Raw genomic sequence first — 20,832 nt, forward strand, 5'->3', positions numbered from 1 at the left:
CCTAATATTCATTAATGACCAATTTAAGGCTTTTAAGATAAATTTATTAATAATTCAGATATTGTTGATCCAATTTGCAAAATTCAGATATGAGTGTTTTCTTTAAAATAGGATATTAATAAAATAAATTATTTTTTTATTTGACTAAAATTCGACTAAAATCTCTTTAGGAGAGGAAGCATTGTTGGAATACAATTATCATGAAAGAGTACATTATATAAAAAAATTCATGTATTAGCTTAAGTGGTAATTTTGCAAAGTATAAAATTTAAAATAAATTGTTAAACCCCTCTTATTTGTACCTTAATTATTATAATAAAATTAATATAATAGATTAAGAGGTCTTTTTAAAATAAATTACTAAAATACCCTTTAACCCCTTAAGTTTTACAATAAAATAAATATTTTTTTTTCCAATGGGAAACATTTATATGAGGTATATGTATAAAATTGTAAGATTATATGGGTACACATAAAAATTGGAATCATGTTTTATCTAAAACATTTTTGTTCTATTTAATGAATGATAAAAAAATCGGGTAAATAGGTAAAATTGATACCCCTGCCCTTCAAGCCAAAATAAAAACAAGTTAAATTTGAAAATATTATAAGTGACCAACTATTGTGTTTAGCAACTCAAATAGAGTTTTCGACTATTTTGGGAATTTTAATAAGATTTTTATCGGTTTTTGAAGGGGCCAAAAAAGTAAGTGTACACACTTTGTAGTCATAAGTCGATCATATATGAATTGACATGCATTACCATAACGATTACGGAGACATCCAAAGCATTTTACGACTTTGAAATCATGTTTGGAAGTAGAGTTGGGTGAAAGAAAACTTATTCTATTTGTTTCTTCGAAGTAATTAAGTACATTAATCCTTTATTTTTAAAATTTGGGTTTGTAACAAAGCTTTTTGCTATTGAACTTGAACACTTATTATGAAATCAATTTCAAATTTGCAACATATCATATTGCGCCCCAATTCTTTGTTTTTGCTTCTACATTGAGTTGGCTTTTTCCATGTGCTAAACACATTAACCTAGTCACTTTAAATTATTTGAGTTAGAACCAGACCGGGTCCGCAGCTTCCTGGTTCAGTGGTGACCCAACATCTCCTCCGAAAATCGGAAACACGGCCACAAATATCCAGGAGCTGCCGTAAAAATAGCTGTAAGCAAACCAATCCAGCGCGCCCCAATTTTCTAAAGAAAACTCCAAAATCTTATCGGACGACAATATAGGGATACGTTATCTCAGGCTTCCCGTCGATCTTTCCGTTTAACTGCCGTTTGCAGGCACCAAATTCTGCAATTTAGTCCACCCGTGACTTTTATTAGCCTCCCTATAAAAAGAGACTTTGTTTTTGATTACCCATTTTTCGTCATTTTGTCACCCCCACGGAAGATACAAAAGGGGAAAGGAACTGGAAGTCTTTACTAGTAGTACGCACTTCAGTTTTCTTGCACCTCCGCCATGGCTAGGGTTCTCAATCTTCCGATCTGCTCTTTGCTCTTAGTCTCTTGTCTGCTTATCTTCACCGCCGCCGGATCTGAGTCCGACGGTGAATCTGTGCTAACGCTTGATGCTTCCAATTTCAGCGAGACTGTCGCGAAGCACCCTTTCATTGTTGTTGAGTTCTATGCTCCATGGTAATTTTTTTTTGGTTTATGGTTTAGTTAGTTTCTCCGTTTGGGCTTCTGATATTGTGTGATCCGTTTTGAAATGGGTTAAAGTATTTTTTTCTGCAATCGGATTGCTCTGACATGTGGGTATTAAGTGCGCTGTACTACAGGTTCTGTCGACGGTCATCCCGTTCATTTTAATTCTTAGGTTTTTGTTTTGTTTGTACTCGTTTACGGGTTTTTTATGATATGTAATTCTAGATTATTCGAAGCAGGATGTGTATAACCTTTGCGTGGAGCGTTTGGTTGCCTGTTTGTATCGTCGTAGTTGGTTCCTTCCGTCTTTGATCCTGGAGCACCTTGAATTACTTTGGATCACTTAATGGTTTATCAAAGGGATTGGTTTTCGGAGCTTTACTTTGATGATTTCCTTTCGTATATATCATCGTTTCCTTTTATTTTAAAGATTTAAATATTCTGGTTGATAGGATTAGTTTATTTTTCGGATCTTGTATGCTTCCTTTTCTTATTCACTGCTTGGGCTTATCTGGTCGTCTTAAAAAAATAAAGATAAAAAATATTAGATGGGTCATGGTTAGTAGATCTTCTGGTTTTTTTTTTTTTCACCTTTTATAGTTCGCTTAGTTAGGTTTGTATACTCTCTCCCTCTTTTATAATAGTTTTTACATCCTTCTTCATAAAAAAAAACTGATCTTTTCGTTTCTTCTATTAGAACATTAGGTATTTGCTTGCCGTGATTTGAGAATGAAAAAATAACACGAGGCATCACTTTCAGCGTTATTCTGTGAGATTCAATGGCAGTATACTTCAGTCTAGAGATGCACTCGTTGTACCAGTGCAGGACCTTTGGGTAGTTATAGCTTTTTGCGAGCTCTGGTTGAATATGAACATGTTTCAGGGAATTCATCTCTTATGGCAATGATCTTCAAATCTGTGAATGCACTATGTTTTCCTTAAGTGGTTTCTAGGATACGTTTACCCTTGTTAAGGAGGGGGGCTATTTTCATGCAAAATATCCTAGTCCTTCTAAAGGGAGATGGCATAATTTTTTGTTCTGGTTTTAGTTTAATTTTCAGTAGCAGTTGATTTAAATTCCCTCCCAGGGTTGGCTACGTGAAGAATTGATTTTAATTTATGTGCTTCTTCTCTCTGTCTTGTAGGTGTGGACATTGTAAGAATCTTGCTCCTGAGGTAAGTGATTTACATGTGGGTTTCAAATCTTTGTTTTTTATCACTTGAACCTTTTGTACTCATTTTTTGTTTTTTATGTTTTTTTTTTTTTTTGCAGTATGAGAAAGCTGCATCTGTATTGAGCAGCCATGACCCTCCAGTTGCTCTCGCTAAGGTTGATGCCAATGAAGAGATAAACAAAGAGCTTGCGAGTCAGTATGATGTGAAGGGTTTTCCCACACTTAAGATTCTGCGCAATGGAGGGAAGACTATTGAGGATTACAAAGGTCCCAGGGATTCTGATGGGATTATAGCATATCTCAAGAAACAAGTGGGCCCTGCATCCACTGAAATTAAATCTGCAGAACATGCTGGTGACATCATCGGTGAGAAAAAGATAACTATTGTAAGTTCAGTTCTCTGCTAAAATTTCTTTTTTAGGAATTCTTGTTATTTGTTCACTTGCTTTACTCTCTTAGATACATCCTCATGCATCAACTCATGTTATAATTTCTATGCAGGTTGGGATTTTCCCCGATTTCACAGGCGAGGAATATGAAAACTTCACAGCTTTAGCTGAGAAGTTTCGTTCTGACTATGATTTTGGTCATACCTTGGATGCCAAACACCTTCCACAAGGAGATTCAACAGTAAAAGGGCCTCTTGTTAGGCTATTTAAGCCATTTGATGAAATGTTTGTTGATTATCAGGTATTTGATCTTACATATCTATCTCATTATTTTTAATTGTTGGTTTCTTGAAGCATTTTTTTAAGGAATGTTCCTTCTTTCACATTCATTGTTTTGTCTTGTTTATCCAGGATTTTCACGTAGATGCTTTGGAAAAATTTGTTGAGGAAGCTACTGTTCCTATTGTGACTTTGTTTAACAAAGACCCCACCAATCACCCTTTCGTCATAAAATTCTTCAATAATCCTCTTGCAAAGGTTGCGAACTTACTATTTTTGCTTGAGCTCCACTGTTCTTTTTTCTTGCTACTGACAAAAGTATTATTCTATATCTTCTATTTATTGGGAAAATGGTAGGTTATGCTGTTCATAAATTTTGATGCTGAGAATTTTGAAGCATTCAAATCAGAGTATCATAAAGTTGCTTCTAACAACAGAGGAAAAGACATAAGCTTCCTTTTAGGTGATGTTGCAGCAGCCCAAGGTGCCTTCCAGGTTAGTGTTTTGAACTTGGTGTACAATCTTTTGTTGGTATTTGTGTAATCTGGTATATTTTGAATGGTTGTCTGACATTGGCTGCTGGCTTATATCACCAGTATTTTGGCCTTAAGGAGGACCAGGTGCCTCTCATTATCATACAACAAGAAGAGGGCCAGAAATTCCTCAAAGCAAAGTTGGAGCCCGACCACATTGCTCCTTGGTTGAAAGCGTACACGGTGATGCCTCTATATCTTTCCTTAGCTGTATGATATTTTATTGTCAAAATTTGAGTGAAAAACATTTGGTGTATGACTTCTGACTTTTATGAATTGCAAGCAGGAAGGTAAACTTGAGCCATTCAGAAAATCAGAGCCTATTCCAGAATTTAATAGTGAACCAGTCAAAGTTGTTGTTGCTGATAGCCTCCAAGAGATGGTTCTAAACTCTGGGAAAAATGGTATACTTTTATTGAATGGTTTTCTTTGTTCTATTGAGGTAGAAATTTTTAGGATTTTGTAACATTAAAGATTCTTAGTCTTTGCATGTATGGTTTAGTTTGATTTTCTCAGTAATGATTGATTTAATATTTAAAGCATTCAGAGAGGAGCTCAAATGAGCCTGTTCATTATAGCGGCAAGGTTCTACTCTCATATACCTTCAATGCTTTATGTGCATTTGTTTAATCTCATTTTTCTTCTTGTAGTTTTGTTGGAGTTTTATGCACCATGGTGTGGGCATTGCAAGAAACTAGTACCTATACTGGATGAAGTGGCTGTCTCCTTTCAAAATGACAAGGATGTTGTTATTGCCAAAATTGTAAGTTTATTTGTTTTCTTTACTGAATTAAAAACTTTATCTATGATGGTGTAATAGATTTTTTTATTGACTATATTGGTTTTTTGCTTTAAAATACTGAAAAATATTTGTTAGGGCTAACACTGGTTTGATTGACCGATGGAAAATGTGTGATGTACACATTTTTTTTTTCTTGGATAAGTTTGTAGTTTTTTTACTTAAACATAATTTGCTTCTGCCTATTTATTAACTATTCCAAACTTCATTTCATATATTTCCCATTTATGCTGGCTTCACATCACACATTTTTTCTTTAGAAAGGATATCTTTTGTCCTTTTAGTTTATTTGGTGCACGGTACTTTCAAACTGTAGGCAAGGAAGACATATAGAAAGCATGCAAGGCTGGCAGCAGAAGATATTTTGGGCTTGAGCTCTTTTACATAAATATTTTTATGCTAAATTTTTTGACACATTATAGTTATCAGAGATGGGTTGAAGTGCTTGGTAATTGATACATGAAATCTGATATTTGAGGGCCAACATTGAGGAATATATTTGTATATCTGTTAGTTCACTCGAGCTGCCAAATAACTTTTTTATTTACATCTAATTATATTTAGTTATGTACATATATAGCAACGTAATCTCACAAATTGCTCATATTCTGCCTTATTGTGTTATCTTCATCTTGAATAATTGTATATTTTGTAGGATGCCACTGCAAATGATATCCCGACTGGTACCTTTGATGTGAAGGGCTACCCTACTTTGTACTTCTTGTCCTCTAGTGGCAAAATATCACAGTACGATGGGAACAGATCAGCGGAAGATATTATTGACTTCATTCATAAGAATAGAGATCTGTCTGTAGAACAAGATGCTGCCACAGACCCTGTAAAGGATGAGCTATGAATAGAGAAGGTATCTCTACCATACATATTTCCCTTTTTTCAAATACACAATCACTGTTCTAGTACAAATAAAAATTAACTGTGGTGGAAGTATAATAAAGGGAGGACCTAGAAAAGTGCATGTAAATGACATTGTTGAGCCTGCTTCTCATATGGATTCTCTAGCCTTATCAAGCCCTTTAAAATGCAGATTTGAAGGTGTCACTTTAGGTTGTTTTTGTGGGGACACAATAGCAACCATATATTTTTTGTGGATATCTCTATGAGATATCCACGTTTGTCATATCTGTTTAAGATAATACAAGAAACTTTTAAGAAACAGCTAGTAGTTAGATTGGCAGTATGGCTTTTAACTGCTGTCGATACTCTTTATTTTTTGAGTAGGTTTGTTTCCAAATTAAATTTCGGTTTTAGGCTTGATACAGATTAAGATTATTGTGATTATCCAGGCTACTATGTAGTTAGTTCTCTTTGAGCTCAAGAGGTAGTGAAATGTTAGCGATGGTCACGTTGGTAGCAGATTACTTGAGAGATTTCCTTTCTCTGTTTTTGCGTGGATCTTTTCAGTATCTTTTTTTTTTTTTTTTTTTTTTTTTGTTGAACTTACATGTGGTTTCTACTCTTGATGGTGTTGATGTCCAACAATGTAGCAATGACTTGATCGATTTTTCCTTTTCCGATGTCAGGTAAATTCATCTTTTGTAGCGAGAGAAATGGCCACCCCTGGATCGGCACTTTGCAGTAATATCGAATTGTTGTCCGGAGATGACCTAGAAATGTAGCTGTTACTCGAATAGTCATGAAAAATAAAGGGTTTTTAAGCTTTAGGTATCGTTAGTTCTACATTGAAATATGAGGATATGTTGTGGAGAAATTTTTGCTATGATAAAAATTTAAGATAGAGATGGTAGCGGGTGCTCCTTTTCCGAAACATTGCTCCGATTATCAGAGAGCTTACCTATTCTGATGCAAATACACAAAAACCTAGAATTGGAGGGGGATCCTTACCCCTCATTCTATTGGGGGTGGGTAGGACCTATACTCTCTTGCCAATTGCTTTCCTGTAAACAAAATTCCATCCAAATTCCTTGGTACTTTTAACAAATTGATGAGAATTAAACGTATAATGTAATTGAACAAGGTTAGAATTTGTTAGCTGGGAATGTTCAAAGACAGTGGACTCTTCATAGTTCTTCCCAATATATTCAACAGGAAGATTCTTCAGAGCAAAGGAAAAGAAATAAGCTCAATAAATCAATGAATGACCAAAAATCTAGGATCAAAGCCCAAGGGAGGGATGGCTCCGTTCGAGGCCTCCCCATCGGTTTCACTATGTTACATACCATAATTTGTTAAAAAGAATTACTCACCAAAACCTCAAACCTTTACAGCTTCAACGATCTGGGTTCAAGTGCAGCAGCTGAAGGCTGATAGATCTTTCATCCAATCAATCAATCATCAATCCCCCCCCCTGAACACTGGATCGCTGCTATCTGTAAGTATATGCTTCATTTACAGACAGGGAGGCTCAGTCCATTTTCTTTGTATTGCACCTTTTGTAGTTCTTGCGCTTGCCAAAGCGATAACTTTGTCAACCAGTATTGGACGGAACCACTCAGAACTGAAAAAGTCACATTTGCTGATTCTCACATTCCTTCTCTTTGGATTCTGACCCTCTCAATATCTTCTACCATAATTGAACTGAATTTATCCATGGCCTCAAAAATAGGGACTAGACCCATTTCTATACTTCCAGCGACTGCTTCCTGCACTTGTTTGATAATTTCCACATGCTTAGCTCTCTCTTCATCCACTCTTCTCTTTAGTGAATCCAACTGCTGCAAAGCTCCACTGCCTTGGTTAGAAGCCGAAACGGCTTTCTCGTTTATTGCATCCTTACTTACCTCTAAAGATCTAACCCTCTTCTCAAAATTTCTAGTGAGAAATTCTGCCCTTAATTTCTGCTGCCTTTCTTCATCCTGTCTTTCCCATAATTTATGCACACTAGAAGCAAAATTTTGCATGGCCTGTGTCACATGTGCCTCCCCTATTCTATCCATCACACTACACCAGTCGTTGGAAATCACAAAAACAGGTGGGGCCCCAATTCTGCCAGGAGAGAACGGTACAATCCCGTCAGGGGTTACTTCAGGTTTCTGGTCTAGACAATTGATAAGCCACCCATTCAAGGCTTTAATATAAGCTTTCTGTTTGCTGATCCACTGGTCAAAACAAGCACACCAATTTAGAAGCTCTTGCTCCAGTTCAATGGTGGCCCTCGTACTTGAATCAATTCGGATCTGAGTTTTTCCAATGAGACTAGAGCTTTTGGTTTCTAAGATAGCTTGGAACTGCTTTCTGTGACACTTCATCATATCCTTCCACATTCCCATAAATCTGTCCACAACTTGGCTCATTAGATAGAAACCCAAAATACGAGAACAGGCTATGGCATTTTTAAGGAAAAGAAAAAGAAAAAAGTACGAGCAGAATGTGACTTCAAGGACAACTACTGAAGCTTGAAAAATGCAAGTTTGTTAAGAGAGGCATGGTCAGATAATGTGAAGAAAAGAGACTGGATAACTTCAAAAAATACTTTTATGAAAGATTCTTTTTTTCTTCTTGCCATTAGTTTATTTGATGAGACATTGTGATGGATTAGAGAATTTAGAAAACATGAATCCAGACTCACCCATGTAGACTGATGTTACGTATTCACATTATCTCAAGTGGTTAAATAAACCTAGAGGCCATAAAATGCTGAGCTTCATTTCTCTAAATTGCTCCAAATATTTGTAGTCATGATGAAAGACAAATCAGAAAAACAGATTCTTTTATCCAGTGGAGATCTGTATAACTAACCAGTTATGTTGAGAAAAACTCATGTAGGAGCTCTTGAACTTTGGGCTACTCACTACAAAATAAAAATCCTCTTAGCCTCGTGGAAGTCTTATGATTGACCTCCTTAAGGTACCTATTTTTCTCCCTTTCCTTTTCCTTCCTGCAACAAAACTAACTTGTCTGTCCAAACTTTCTGCTTCTAAACCATCATTTCTGATAGGGATTCGAAGTTGAATATGTCAATGGCCTCCTACAAACTATTCGAGACTGGAATCCAAGAAATGGAGAGCACTCCTATGGCCAACGGATCTGCACTTTGGGGCTCCTGACTGAACTATGGAAACACTAGGTTATCCAGCGAATCGCCAATATGGTCAGAATGGACTATGCCAGAACATTCATCACTCTGGATCAACATTGGACGGGCCACAAAGATCAAAATTGGAGAAGAGCAATTTTTTAATGATTGAAGAGTTCAGCTTGGGCATGAAAGCTGAGAAAGAAGGAAAGAGAGGCAGAAGTCGAAGACAGCGAGGCACCAACTCAGCTGTTTATGGGTCGCACAGCAGAAAATGATTACATCCAGACTTGCACTCCAATGGAAACAATGACTTAAGAGGAGGAGATGGACCCAAGTGACTCGTCCACTTTCTTCCCAACTTCAATTCAAAATTTCGCCTATACCCTACCATTACAACTGGCAAAACTGACACAACCAGTAGAAGGCAGGCAACAGAACCTGTGACATCAACCTTTTCCCCCAATTGAAAACCGCAACATAACTGAAGAGACCAACTTTACCCTGACAGAGACACCTCCTCCCCCTTTGACTGAACCGGCTCCCATTCCAACACCCCAGGAATCAAGAATATACCAGCTTCTCCAACCCACCTACTTCCCTTGGACCAATATGACCAAAGCTGCAACCAGTCCTGAAATAGATAGCCAGTTTGATTCCTGCATTAAAGCCAATAGACCAGTGAGCCTTGATCCAGCCAGCCAAGGAAACACCAAAAGACAAAATCTGAAAACCAGAGCCACTTGGTCAGTACTTTTGTGAATGGGGACCACCCCCAAATAGAGGCCTCATTAAACACCTGCCATCCTCCCCTGCCCCCCATTGAAGAAAACTCTGAAAGAGCTTTCCCCCTTGCCCCAGCCCTCACTACTATTATATACCAGACAACCCCCAAAACCCATCAGTCCTCTCATTGTCTCCCTATACTAAATCCGGAAACCATATGGAGGCTGAGAATTCCTCAGCTTCATCCCCTCAACACCAGATAGCCCCCCACTCTGATTCAAAATCCACTATACCAATCAAAAACCGAACTAGACAAACCCAGCCAATAGTGACCCACATCCATCCTCCCATTGACTGAAGTTGAAACCTACAAGCAAAAGAGGTTTGTAAAGTAGGGTTCAAGGCCCATCCCAAAATGACTAGTCTTCCTTTTAAGTAGGAACATAGAATGATCACAATGACTCCTATAGAACCCAAATTGTAGTACCACATCACTAAACTTTTCAAACCAGGCCCGTGGACTCTGTTTAAGTCCATAAATAGCCTTCTGCAGCTTACACACCTTTTCTGTCTCCCCTTGAGCAACATACCCAGGAGGTTGCTCCATATACACTTCATCATGTAGATCACCATATAAAAAGGTATTCTTCACATCTAGTTGAAAGAGAGGCCAACCCTTATTAACAACCACAGATATTAAGATACGTACCGAAGTAAGTCGGACCACTGGAGAGAATGTCTCAAAGACATCAACTCCAAAAGTCTGTGTATACCCTTTTGCTACCAGCCGAGCTTTGTACCGTTCAATAGAGCCATCAACATTATATTTGATAGTATAAACCTAACGACACCCCACAATAGCAACTCCTGTAGGTGGATCACATAGATTCCATGTTCCCCGAGACACCAAAGCACTCATCTCATCATCCATAGCTTGTTTCCATTCTGGAGAGCACAAGGCTTCCTGCACCGAACTAGGTATATGGGAAGTAGACAATGACATAGCAAAGGACTAATCATATTTCAGAGAAATGTTGGGACAAATTTGGTAAACCTACCTGGGCCAATTCTATAGTCACAAATAAGGACACCTCCTCACACACTGGATCGTATGAGGAAATTCAGCAGTTATTACAGTGTCTAGGTCAATTGACTGCTTCATCTACTACTTCTCAGACTACCGAGACCCCTTCCTCAGCGAGTGCCATGATGGCTGATACAGGTATGAATGCACTAAATGTGTCTCATTCCCCCTCTTGGATCATTGATTCTGGAGCCTCTACACACATGTCAAGTATGCCCTCTCTATTACAGTCCATTAGTCCATCTCATTTATATCGTCGAGTTACTTTAGCTGATGGGTCCACCTCTCCCATTCAGGGGGAGGGTATAGTTCGCACTACTCCACAAATATCCTTAGATTCTGTTTTATTTGTACCAAAGTTTTCTGTTAATCTCTTGTCTGTGAGTCATATAACTAAATTCTTAAATTGCTCAGTAACCTTTTATCCTACTTCTTGTGTTTTCCAAGGCAGCAAAGCTGCCTCTCTTCCAGAAATCCATTTTCTCCCCAAATCACCTATTTTTCATGGTATCAGAGCATTAACGCAAGTCTTGTGCAAGTTTCTTTGGATTTTGTGGATCTTCTCTCCATTTTTAGCAATATCCTTGAAGGTTTTTCTCACATTTCTAGACTGGTAGGGTAAAGTTTTCGTTTTTTTTCTTTTTTGTGCCTATCTTAGCCTATTGGCTAATGATTACTGCTTCTATTTGACTGAATGTTGGGATTTAGAAGTGTTTAATGATCCCAATTTGAGGAAATTTCTCAAATCTGCCTGCTTTGTCAACCTAATGCTTGCGTCATCATCCATATAGCCTACACCATCTTGATTTCTTGCAATTAGGTCATTCTTTCATTGATGAATGGTCTCAATTGGTGGAATTGATCACTATTGGTTCTAAATTGAATGAATTGGGTGCTGTATTGCCCTAATTGAATTCGGTGTGGGGCCCACTTGACTACGCAAATATTGAAATTTGGGGAAAGAGCTTTCCTTTGGTTAATTGACGCTCTAGTGTACTGAAGTGTGGTGTTTGGTGATATTTAATGGCTGATTCCAGCACACAGGTTGCTGTCCAAAGGACTGCTGAGAACTCAGATGTGAAATTCTATCAGTCTATTTAGATAACTATGATCCGGTTGAATGGATCGAATTATTTAAATTGGTCTAGATCAGTTTTGATGTATTTGAGGGCCAAAAGAATGACAAAATATATAAATGATGATCCCTCGGTACCTATTACTGAAGATTGGGTGGCAGAAGATAATTTAGTAATGACCTGGTTGGTAAATAGTATGGAATCCAGATTTAGTAATCAAATTTTGAGTTGCAATACTGCTAAGGCAATGTAGACTACATTGGCTTCCATTTTGTCTTAAGAAAGTAATTTCTCAAGGATCTATGAGTTATATGTGAAGTTTTTTAATATGAAGCGTGGAGGTAGATCAATGACAAATTATTTCACTGAGATGAGGGGAGTACTACAGGAGATTAGTACATTCCATCCTTTTACTACGAATGTTGAAGACATCCGTAAGAAAGAAAATCAGATTCAAGTAGCCCGATTTTTGGATGGGTTGGGGCATGAGTATAATGCTATTAGAGCCCAATTGTTGGTTAATGAGGATGTGAACACTCTTGAACAAGCTTTTAACAGAGTTCTTCGAGCTGAAAGTGCAGTTGAAAATAAGAACGAGTCAGGTGGAACGCTCTTAGAAGCAGCTACTCTTAACCTTCAATCTTCTACTGGTAAGCCCGGCGATCAGTTTCATGGTGGTAATAATAGAGGTAGAGGTCACTCTTACACAACCCATGGTCGTGGCCGAAATGGTCGGGGGGATCAAAAATGTGTTTATGGTTGTAGGACTAATCCATGTGGGACTATTCCTTAACAAGGTTGAATACCAGGTGGATCTGGAACGTCAAAAGGCTTCAATTTCCTTCCCCAAGCGAAAGATCACAACAACTCATATCGAACTCCAATCAGAGAAGCATAAATATGAAGAAGAGATGTGGACCCAAATTGTGGAGTAAGTGGAAATCATGGGTGTTGTCTATAAGGGTAAACTGACGAGACTCAGCGAAGATAAAGGAGTGACCAGACCAGAAGGAAAAAAAAAATGATCATCACTTCTTGCAATGCTAGGGGAGTCGGATCAAGGCAGAAAGACCTATCATTAGAAGCCTCCTGCCTGCCAACAAATCATCTATACGCATCCTTCAAGAGATCAAAATTGAGATTATGCAAGACCAAATTGCTAGAGATTTGTGGAATTGTGTGGAAAGCCATTACTGTAGTAACCTTCTCCCCCCCCCCCCCCCCCATATAGCAACACGAATCACATTATATATGAGAGAATCCAATGGGCAGCAAAGACCGTTCCTTGACCTCTCCTATAGCAACACGAATCACATTATATATGAGAGAGTCCAATGGGCAGCAAAGACCGTTCCTTTCCAAACTTGACAGATTCTTGGCGACCGAAGATTGGCTGCGTCTATACGAGGATACGACTGGTAAGGTCTTAAACAAGTCTGAAAATCATTGGCCTATTCGACTCAACACAAATTTTGGAATCTGGGGAGCCAAACCCATACGACTTTGAGAATTTGTGGTTGCTTGAAATAGAGTTTACCCGGCAAATTGATGACTAATGGATGAATATTCGAGTAGAAGGGCTGGCAGGGGAGACTCTTAACAAAGCTCAAGCATTTGAAGGCAAAACTCAAAAGTTGGTCAAAGGGTTGTCTAACTACAGCCTCCACCCAAAGCGAGACCCTCCTGGCCCAAATTGCAGCTCTAGGTGAAGCCAAGGAGCAAAAGTTCCTCTCAACTACTGAATTCTTCACCTGAATCTCTCTCTCAAATTAATTTCAGGAAATTTTCTACTATGAGGATGTGCAATGGAAATAATGAGCATGATTCAAGTGGCTCGCTGAAGTAGATGGCAATACAAAATTCTTCCAAGCAATACTTCAATTAGGAGGACTAATCAAATTATCTTGTTGGGTATCAATGACGAGATAACCTCGGATAGATCTTCCATTACTAATGTGCTATTGAATTTTTTTGCAGCACTATGGAGGAGTGTGATGATTGACCTAGAATGCAAAACATTCGGCTGAAGATGATTCCTTCAAATGTTACAACTCTCCTTGATCTCCCATTCTCCGTGAAAGAGATAGAGACAAAAGTCAAAGGAATGCCCAATGATTGTGGCACTAGCCCAGACGAATATAATGGGGAGTATTATAAAAGCTGCTAGCTATCGCTGAAATCAAACATCCAATATCACAAAGGCATCGGGTGCACCACCAAGGGAGCCTCCTGGGACTTCAAATCAATCAGCTTAATATCCAATCCCTTTAAGATTAGAGAGAGATTACTGGCTCACAGACTCAAGGTAGTCCCCCCATTGATGATTTGTTGGTAGCATCGAATGAGATCAAAGTCATATGGCATATAGAAGATAAAATGCTTTGGAAAAGATGACGGTGGTAAATTCACCGTTTCTTCCACATATAATTACCTCTGAGGATGGAGTAACATTGCCAAGGCCCATAGAGCAGTGCTTTCTTGGAAATTGTATGGTCCCCTGAAAATTTGTTTGCCCTCCTTAACAAGATCTTAACAGCAAACAATCTCCAGAGAAGAGGAAATACAAATCTGAGTGTTCACTGTTCTGTCTGTGGTACAGTGGAGGAAAAGGTTGACCACCTTCTCTTGCATTGCCCGTCTGCTAGAAATTCTTCACCAACTTTCTTAGCGAAATTGGTCTCCATATTTGTATCTTGAGCAACCTCTCTAATGCCAACTAAATGAGAAAATGCATGCAACTCCCAAGTCTGGGTAAGGCTCTCCTTTGGCTTGTAAAATGTACATTCCTTGGGATTTGAGGGAAAGAAACAACCGCAGATTTAATAACAAATCCTCCACGGTAGAAGAAGTCGCCCTTTGCATTTCTAGCCTGATCACTTCTTGGATCTATACCAGGAAGGAATTCAATAACCTGAGAGGCATTCCTCTTCTGGACAACCAGAGTGCTATTGCCCAATTGTCTCTTCCTTCGAGTCCAACAACTATTGAGGAGTGGACTCCTCCCTAGAATGGAGTTTTGAGCTAAATTTTGATGGTTGCTCCCTCAAAAATCTAGGTAAAGCAGGAATAGGAGGAGTACTCAATAAAAGTAAGGAATTATCCTAGTTTCTTATTCAGGCCCTTTTGGTATTTCGGATTCTACTTCGACAAATATTCATGCACTTCTCCAAGGGCTCATCGTTTTTCTAGACCATCTAAGCAGCAATCTTCTGATTGTGGGCAACTCCAAGGTTGTGATCGAATGGTGCTCTATGAAGGCTAATCCCCCTTGGCGCCACTGGAAGGGGTTTGATGAAATTGTAGACATTGTATCTTTGTTTGATTTTTTTTGGAATCATGTTCCAAGGTCAACTAATTCTTTAGCTGATTCTCTGGCCAAGCAAGGAGTCTCCCTCCAATTGCTCATTGCAAAGGAGAGCTCCTTCCTTAGTCTTGTGTTTTGTTCCTGGCTTCCCTTGAATAAAATCCGCTTTTATAACAAAAACCCTCCAATTGCTCATTGCAAAAGAGAGCTCCTTCCTTAGTCTTGTGTTTTGTTCCTGGCTTCCCTTGAATAAAATCCGCTTTTATAACAAAAAAAAAGTGTCAAATGCTTTAATGCATCACCCACTTTATCTCTTAGCATAATTTGCTACACAAGATAGAAAAAGTGACACTATTAATCGATCACAAGACTATAATAGTGATTTGTGACCCTTTAAAAGTTTATTTTGTGTTTCTTATCTACATGTTATAAGTTCATGAAGTAACAAAAAAGAATTTCTATACTATTACCACACAGGACCACTATAGCCATTACAAATAAATGTTGGAGTAACATGTTCGACCACGCATCATGATTCTATTGAAATATTTCAAGTCCAAAAAAATTCTTGTTTTTAGTAACAAGATGAAAATAAATAATAACAATTATAAATTCAAAATTTGTGAGAGGTAGTTGATTCAGTGCAAAGACAAAATGCAAAGTTGCACATCCAATGAGCCCTATCACTTCATCTAAATTGAAATTTAAACTACTGAAGAAATCATAACATAGAAATATTTTTTTTAACTGGCTTACCCTTTTTTTTTTTTGATAAAGACGTATTATATTAACTGGCTTACCCTTGGAACAACTCAATCAGTTGAGGCTCCAATTCTTCATCTCTTAGTTTGTGGATGCTGACTGCTATGGAATCAATAGCTCTAATAGCAACACTCAGTCTCGTCAACAACTTTTGGACAGAAGCCTGAGTAGCATCAATCTTGTAAGTCTCTGCTCCTTTATCATCCAAACTCTTCAGCCTCTTGCACTGTTTTTCATAGATAACTCGTATCTTCTCTTCATCCTAAAATTAGTACAAGCACCTAAATGAATTAAAGAAGAACTGCCTTAGACAAGCAGCATCAGAGTGTCTGACCACACCTGATAGCATAAAATAATGTAAATAGTTTTTTTCCTTCACAAGTGACAACTTTTAAAATTTAAGACAAGAGAGGAAACAAAGCAAGCGAATTCCTCAAGCACAATAAGAAGAAATAAGTTGAGTATGACAAGAAACAAATCTTTTTCATATCATAAATTATATACTGCTTGAAGCAACACTATTAATTTAGAACAATGCATTATGAATCTAAAGTTGTGACCACTTTCTGGATAGAGCAGAACATGGACTCAACAGATGCCTGATTATTAGGAGCTTGCTCATACTTGCCTTTAACAACACTCCTTGCCATCCTGAGAGTAAAGAATTAAGTGGGATCTTTGAGTTGAAGTTCTGTAACTTTATTCAAGCATTTCTTTTACATGTTTAGTGTTTCTCCCTAGCTCAGAACAATCAAATGTAAAACAATCAAGAATACAAAAAAGGATATACAACATGGGAAGGCCACAAATGAACTAAAACAGGAAAACTAAGAAAACCCAATTGAAGTGCTTGCCAGAATCGCACTGCAGAGTTGAACTCTTCTAATGTGGCCCAACTTGCCAACCACCCAGCACTTCTTGCAACTCATAAAAGCCATGAGGTGATCTACATGCATAAGGCACTCCCAATAGCTGACGAGAGAAAATTGTGTGATTCATTTGATATCGGGAAGGCCTGAGTTAGACAAAGAAGAACTTATGGATAAACCAAACCAACAGCCTCATTCTTAAGAGACCAAGAAACCTAAGGGACCAGAGATGACCATCAGCACAAATTCGCAATCTCTGGTGAAGAATATATACAAACAATTTGAACAAATCTTTCTGAGTTATCCATCAAATTCAGCTTTAGAAAGCCATGCTGCTTAATTAATCAAACACTTGATAAATGGTTCCATTTTTTTTGCAGTTATTCATCAACTTTTTCTTAAAGCTGCCCCATTTAACTCTCATCAACCAAGAGCTAAAGGGCTTGTGTCAGCTTGGCTGAACAGAGGAAATTACCCCTTCACAAGATTTAGTTTTGATAAAAGCAATAGCTCTGTGCTTTATCTCTTCTAGATGCACTAAAATTCACAAACCTGTGCACTAGCTAGAAATAATTTTGACTTGTTGGCTGAAAGTGCATCAGTGTCACATTGACCTAATCACAACCACTGGAAGGCACTGTACATTGGTATGTTTACTTGGACACCATAGCCACCTATACGAAGAAGAACGCATAAAGTTGTCTGACCGCTTCCAGCCAGAGTTACTCACAGAGGACAAGTACAATTGAACTGTGATGTCCTGCACCATCATATCAACTTACCTTGCGAACCAGGGAAAAATAAGAAAAAGCAACAGAAAACGCATAGATAAACTTTACTTATTAACATGACCAAGTCTCTTAAGTTTGAACACTACTACTAAAATTTGACACCAAAAATATTTATACTATTCAACTTCCAAATCCAATATCAGGTCCAGGCCCGTGAAACAAGATGACATCAAGCTGTCGAAGTAGAGACTCATCAAGCTGAATACCTGTTTTGAACAAGTTTCTTTGATGCTAAAGCAGTGAACTTAACCACTAGCAAGCATCTATGCTGCTCTTCACTAGCAAGTATCCGTGCTGTATCTTCAGTGTACATGTCAGCATTGTTGGATTGTTCAATTAGGTCCTAATTTGTTCAGACTCATCCCAGAAATTAATAAAGTGGGAAACAGAACTAATAATTCTCTACTAGGGAAAAGAAAAAACATTGTGTCCATAAGTGAGATATTACTTTCTGTTCAGTATTCTATTGATAAATCCAGTTGAAGAACACTTGATAGGAGAATAAAAAAAAAAAAAAACACTTTATAGGATGATCATTATGGGAGCATATGGTTGCAAAAGCTTCTTCTGATATCTATCCTTCCATATGGAATTTTTTTCGTCAAGTAAACTGTATATGCTATAAGTGCAAAGGGGTCAGAACAAGGATAGAACTGTAGCAACTTCAACATGGATGTCATTTACTGAGTACACAATACCTTAACTTCCTTGTACAGTTTCTTCTCCCACATGTACAACTTCTCCATAGTTGAAGAAAGACTGCCTGACTTCATACTGATGGGGTTCCTAAAACTCCCATGCATAGTCTTCCCAATTTTTGAGGTCCTTGAAGGGTGCACAGATGGCACTACTGGTGGAAAATCAACATCAATAATCCTGCATGACATTACTGTAGCAATGTGTGTAAGTTTTCCTTTTTTTTTTTTTTTTTTTCTTTTTCATTTTGAAGAAGCCTTAAGTTATGCTACTGCACTAACATTGGATTAAGAACATGTAATGCACCCCAAACTAAGTGTCGGGTTTAGGTCACGAAGAGGATTTCAGCTAATGTAACTTTAGAAGGTGGTTTTCAAAAAATATTTCACTGTTGTGAAGTACGCGAGTACATCTCGATGAGAGATGACGAGAAGATGACGCAAATCAACACCAACACAAATCTTAAAATAATAACCAAAGAATACCTTTAAGAATGGGATTCCTTGGCCTATAACGAATCCTGCCGGCCTCAAGCATCCTGGCGACCTCTTTACCACAATCTGAAGCTACTACAAACTGATCCTTAATTTCCTCCACAACTTCCCGGATATCCCTTGATCGAGGATTCGATAAAGTCGTCTTGCTACTCGTTTGCAATGATTCAATGCTTTCCTCCGCAGAGGTCTCCACGTCAAAGCGCACTCCTTTTTTCCGATCCACCTCCTCGACTTCCTCGTCGGCATCCTCTTCTACACCTTTTAGTTCATTCTCTTCTCTAGTAGTCTTAAAGTCAACATTTCCAGCGTTTCTCGTCCTTGAAGTACTGGTAATCTCTTCATTCTGTATTTTTTCGGGCTTCCCGATCTCTGACTTTTTCGGCTTCTGAGGCTCGGTTTTCGTAGGCTGCGTGAACTCCTTCACCGGTTCCGTCTCTGTTTCGTCCTCCAAATCAGGAATCCCTTCTCTCTCCCTAACTTTACTCGAATCCGGACTGCTAATATCTGAACCTCCTCCAGTTCTATATGCATGATAACCGTATCCATAACCGTAACCATAGTTGTTATCGGAAGACCCGAAAGGGTTAAAAAAATCCCATGTAGAAACCTCAGGAGCGGGAGGAGGCGTGCTGGACACAGCTGATGGATTCGCCGTGCGACTGTTAACAGGTTCCATTGGCATCCCAAAGTAGTACGAAGAAGGATACTCGTAAACCAGGGAGGGGTTCGGAGTGGAGGAAGATCGCATATAGTTGTAGTAGTAATGCGTTGTCTGCATCGGCGGCGGTGGAGATGATGACAATGGCGGCCTAGGAGAGAAATTATGTTCCGAAGGCAGCACACTACCGTGACCGAAAGAGATATCGGAGTCCGATTCGTCGAAGAGATGCAAATGCGATTCCTGGGAGATGGATTTGTGGGAAAGCGAAGTGGAAGAGGACGGGGTTTTGCTCTTTCCGTCGGAAAAAGGAATGGTGATCACCGGCGACGAAGGGGCATGACCTACCACAGTCTCCTCCTCGACGAAACGGCGGAGAGTCTCTCCAATGCTTCTGGACGCCCGGAAGTAGGAGACGTGAGCAGCAGCCAAAGCGTACCTCTGGTCAGCGGCTTCCCGGATCAAATCCTTGCGTTCCCTGCACAAAGCAACAAGCGGCAAATCGTCCACCTTGGAACTCCCACAGCCCATGACAGGGGGTAATCAGGAGTGAGCTTCTCGGATCGAACCAGAGCTGAAAAACCTTAGTCCGTTTCCCTCTCGTTGCCGTCCATGGATAGAGAGATTAGAAGCTTCAAATTTAAATTATTTCCCCTCTGCAATCTCTCTGATTTCTTGAATCTCAGTTCTCGGGTCCCGAGTCTGTCTGGAACAACGCTTATAATAATCCTCTCTCGCCCGCTGTCCGAAATGGATGGAATCGTCATAATATCATGGCCTCGACAAGGTGCAGAGGGCCTGCCGCCGCTACTCTTTTCTTTCCTCGGTTTCCCCCTCTTTTTTCTCTCTCTACTGCGTGAATTTTTCTGTTGCTCTCTCTCACCTCCGTAACGTTTACCGGACGAACACGCGCGCATGCACACGGGAGCATTACGTGGCGCGTACCCGCTACGGAGTCTGCGATCCTGTTACGGTGAGAAGCGTGCGAGAGCTTTCAGCGAAGCACAACCGATGCTTCTAACTGTCTTCTCACATTAGGACGTTGGCCACGGTATTATTGAGGAATCTCGCCGTGGTTACGGGAAAAGAGGGAAATTGAAGAGGGCGTAGGAGTCCGTGTTCGTTCATTGACGCAAACTGTCTCGTCTTTCACCTAAAATCATTATTTTCGGCAAAAACAAGGGACCTAACCAACTCACACCAGTTTTCCTGTCGAGGTTTACATCTTTCTATTCAGTTTGGATTACGGCAACTTACTGAATTATAATTACTTTCTACACTTATTAGGCCTGATTACTCATGAATGTGATCGGTTAAGAATTTATGCATTTTAAGAGTGTTAGCTCTGGTTATTTATTAATCGTCCCATCTGGTTGGATATCAAATCTTGTATTTAATTCTCGTCCCATTTCACTTAGACATTTCCTCATGCAACTCATCCGTATGTTTATCAGCAACCTTCTTCAGAATAATTGATTAGAAAAGATATTGGCATTGCTCATTTTTGTATGAACCTAGGTAAATTCTATATTTTAAA

General features: G+C 38.9%; 2 protein-coding genes across 3 annotated transcripts; one reads left to right on the plus strand and one right to left on the minus strand.

The window, feature by feature from the left end:
* Positions 1-1,206: 1,206 nt before the first annotated feature.
* Positions 1,207-6,624, plus strand: LOC137946008 (protein disulfide-isomerase-like). Of its 2 annotated transcripts, none has more exons than XM_068792149.1 (11): positions 1,207-1,654; positions 2,809-2,839; positions 2,937-3,224; positions 3,340-3,528; positions 3,639-3,764; positions 3,864-4,001; positions 4,103-4,222; positions 4,326-4,443; positions 4,690-4,802; positions 5,494-5,705; positions 6,383-6,624. In XM_068792149.1, the coding sequence occupies exons 1-10, from the start codon at positions 1,479-1,481 to the stop codon at positions 5,692-5,694; spliced, it is 1,500 nt and encodes a 499-aa protein (XP_068648250.1). In that variant the 5' UTR covers positions 1,207-1,478; the 3' UTR covers positions 5,695-5,705; positions 6,383-6,624. The 2 variants fall into 2 exon arrangements, with proteins under 2 accessions (XP_068648250.1, XP_068648249.1); XM_068792148.1 differs by having other exon boundaries at positions 1,208-1,654; positions 5,494-5,703; positions 6,380-6,624.
* A 234-nt stretch (positions 6,625-6,858) lies between these two features.
* LOC137946007 (protein ALTERED PHOSPHATE STARVATION RESPONSE 1-like) lies at positions 6,859-20,134 on the minus strand. The gene is made up of 4 exons (XM_068792147.1): positions 18,626-20,134; positions 18,143-18,333; positions 15,823-16,046; positions 6,859-8,090 (listed from the first exon to the last, which is right to left on the minus strand). The coding sequence occupies exons 1-4, from the start codon at positions 19,824-19,826 to the stop codon at positions 7,340-7,342; spliced, it is 2,367 nt and encodes a 788-aa protein (XP_068648248.1). The 5' UTR covers positions 19,827-20,134; the 3' UTR covers positions 6,859-7,339.
* Positions 20,135-20,832: the final 698 nt, after the last annotated feature.

This window comes from Aristolochia californica, unplaced genomic scaffold, assembly GCF_029961685.1.
Source record: "Aristolochia californica isolate CCGP_79_NKW_82.1479 unplaced genomic scaffold, dmAriCali1.0.hap1 SCAF_12, whole genome shotgun sequence".
NCBI lineage: Eukaryota > Viridiplantae > Streptophyta > Magnoliopsida > Piperales > Aristolochiaceae > Aristolochia > Aristolochia californica.

Coding starts and splice junctions, on each gene's coding strand:
- LOC137946008 (XM_068792149.1), top strand. CDS start 1,479: ATGGCTAGGGTTCTCAATCTTCCGATCTGCTCTTTGCTCTTAGTCTCT. Junction 3,225..3,339: donor GTGAGAAAAAGATAACTATT/GTAAGTTCAGTT, acceptor ATTTCTATGCAG/GTTGGGATTTTCCCCGATTT. Junction 4,002..4,102: donor CAGCCCAAGGTGCCTTCCAG/GTTAGTGTTTTG, acceptor TTATATCACCAG/TATTTTGGCCTTAAGGAGGA.
- LOC137946007 (XM_068792147.1), bottom strand. CDS start 19,826: ATGGGCTGTGGGAGTTCCAAGGTGGACGATTTGCCGCTTGTTGCTTTG. Junction 16,047..18,142: donor AACTGTACAAGGAAGTTAAG/GTATTGTGTACT, acceptor TACTAATTTTAG/GATGAAGAGAAGATACGAGT. Junction 8,091..15,822: donor CTGATTGAGTTGTTCCAAGG/GTAAGCCAGTTA, acceptor AGTTGTGGACAG/ATTTATGGGAATGTGGAAGG.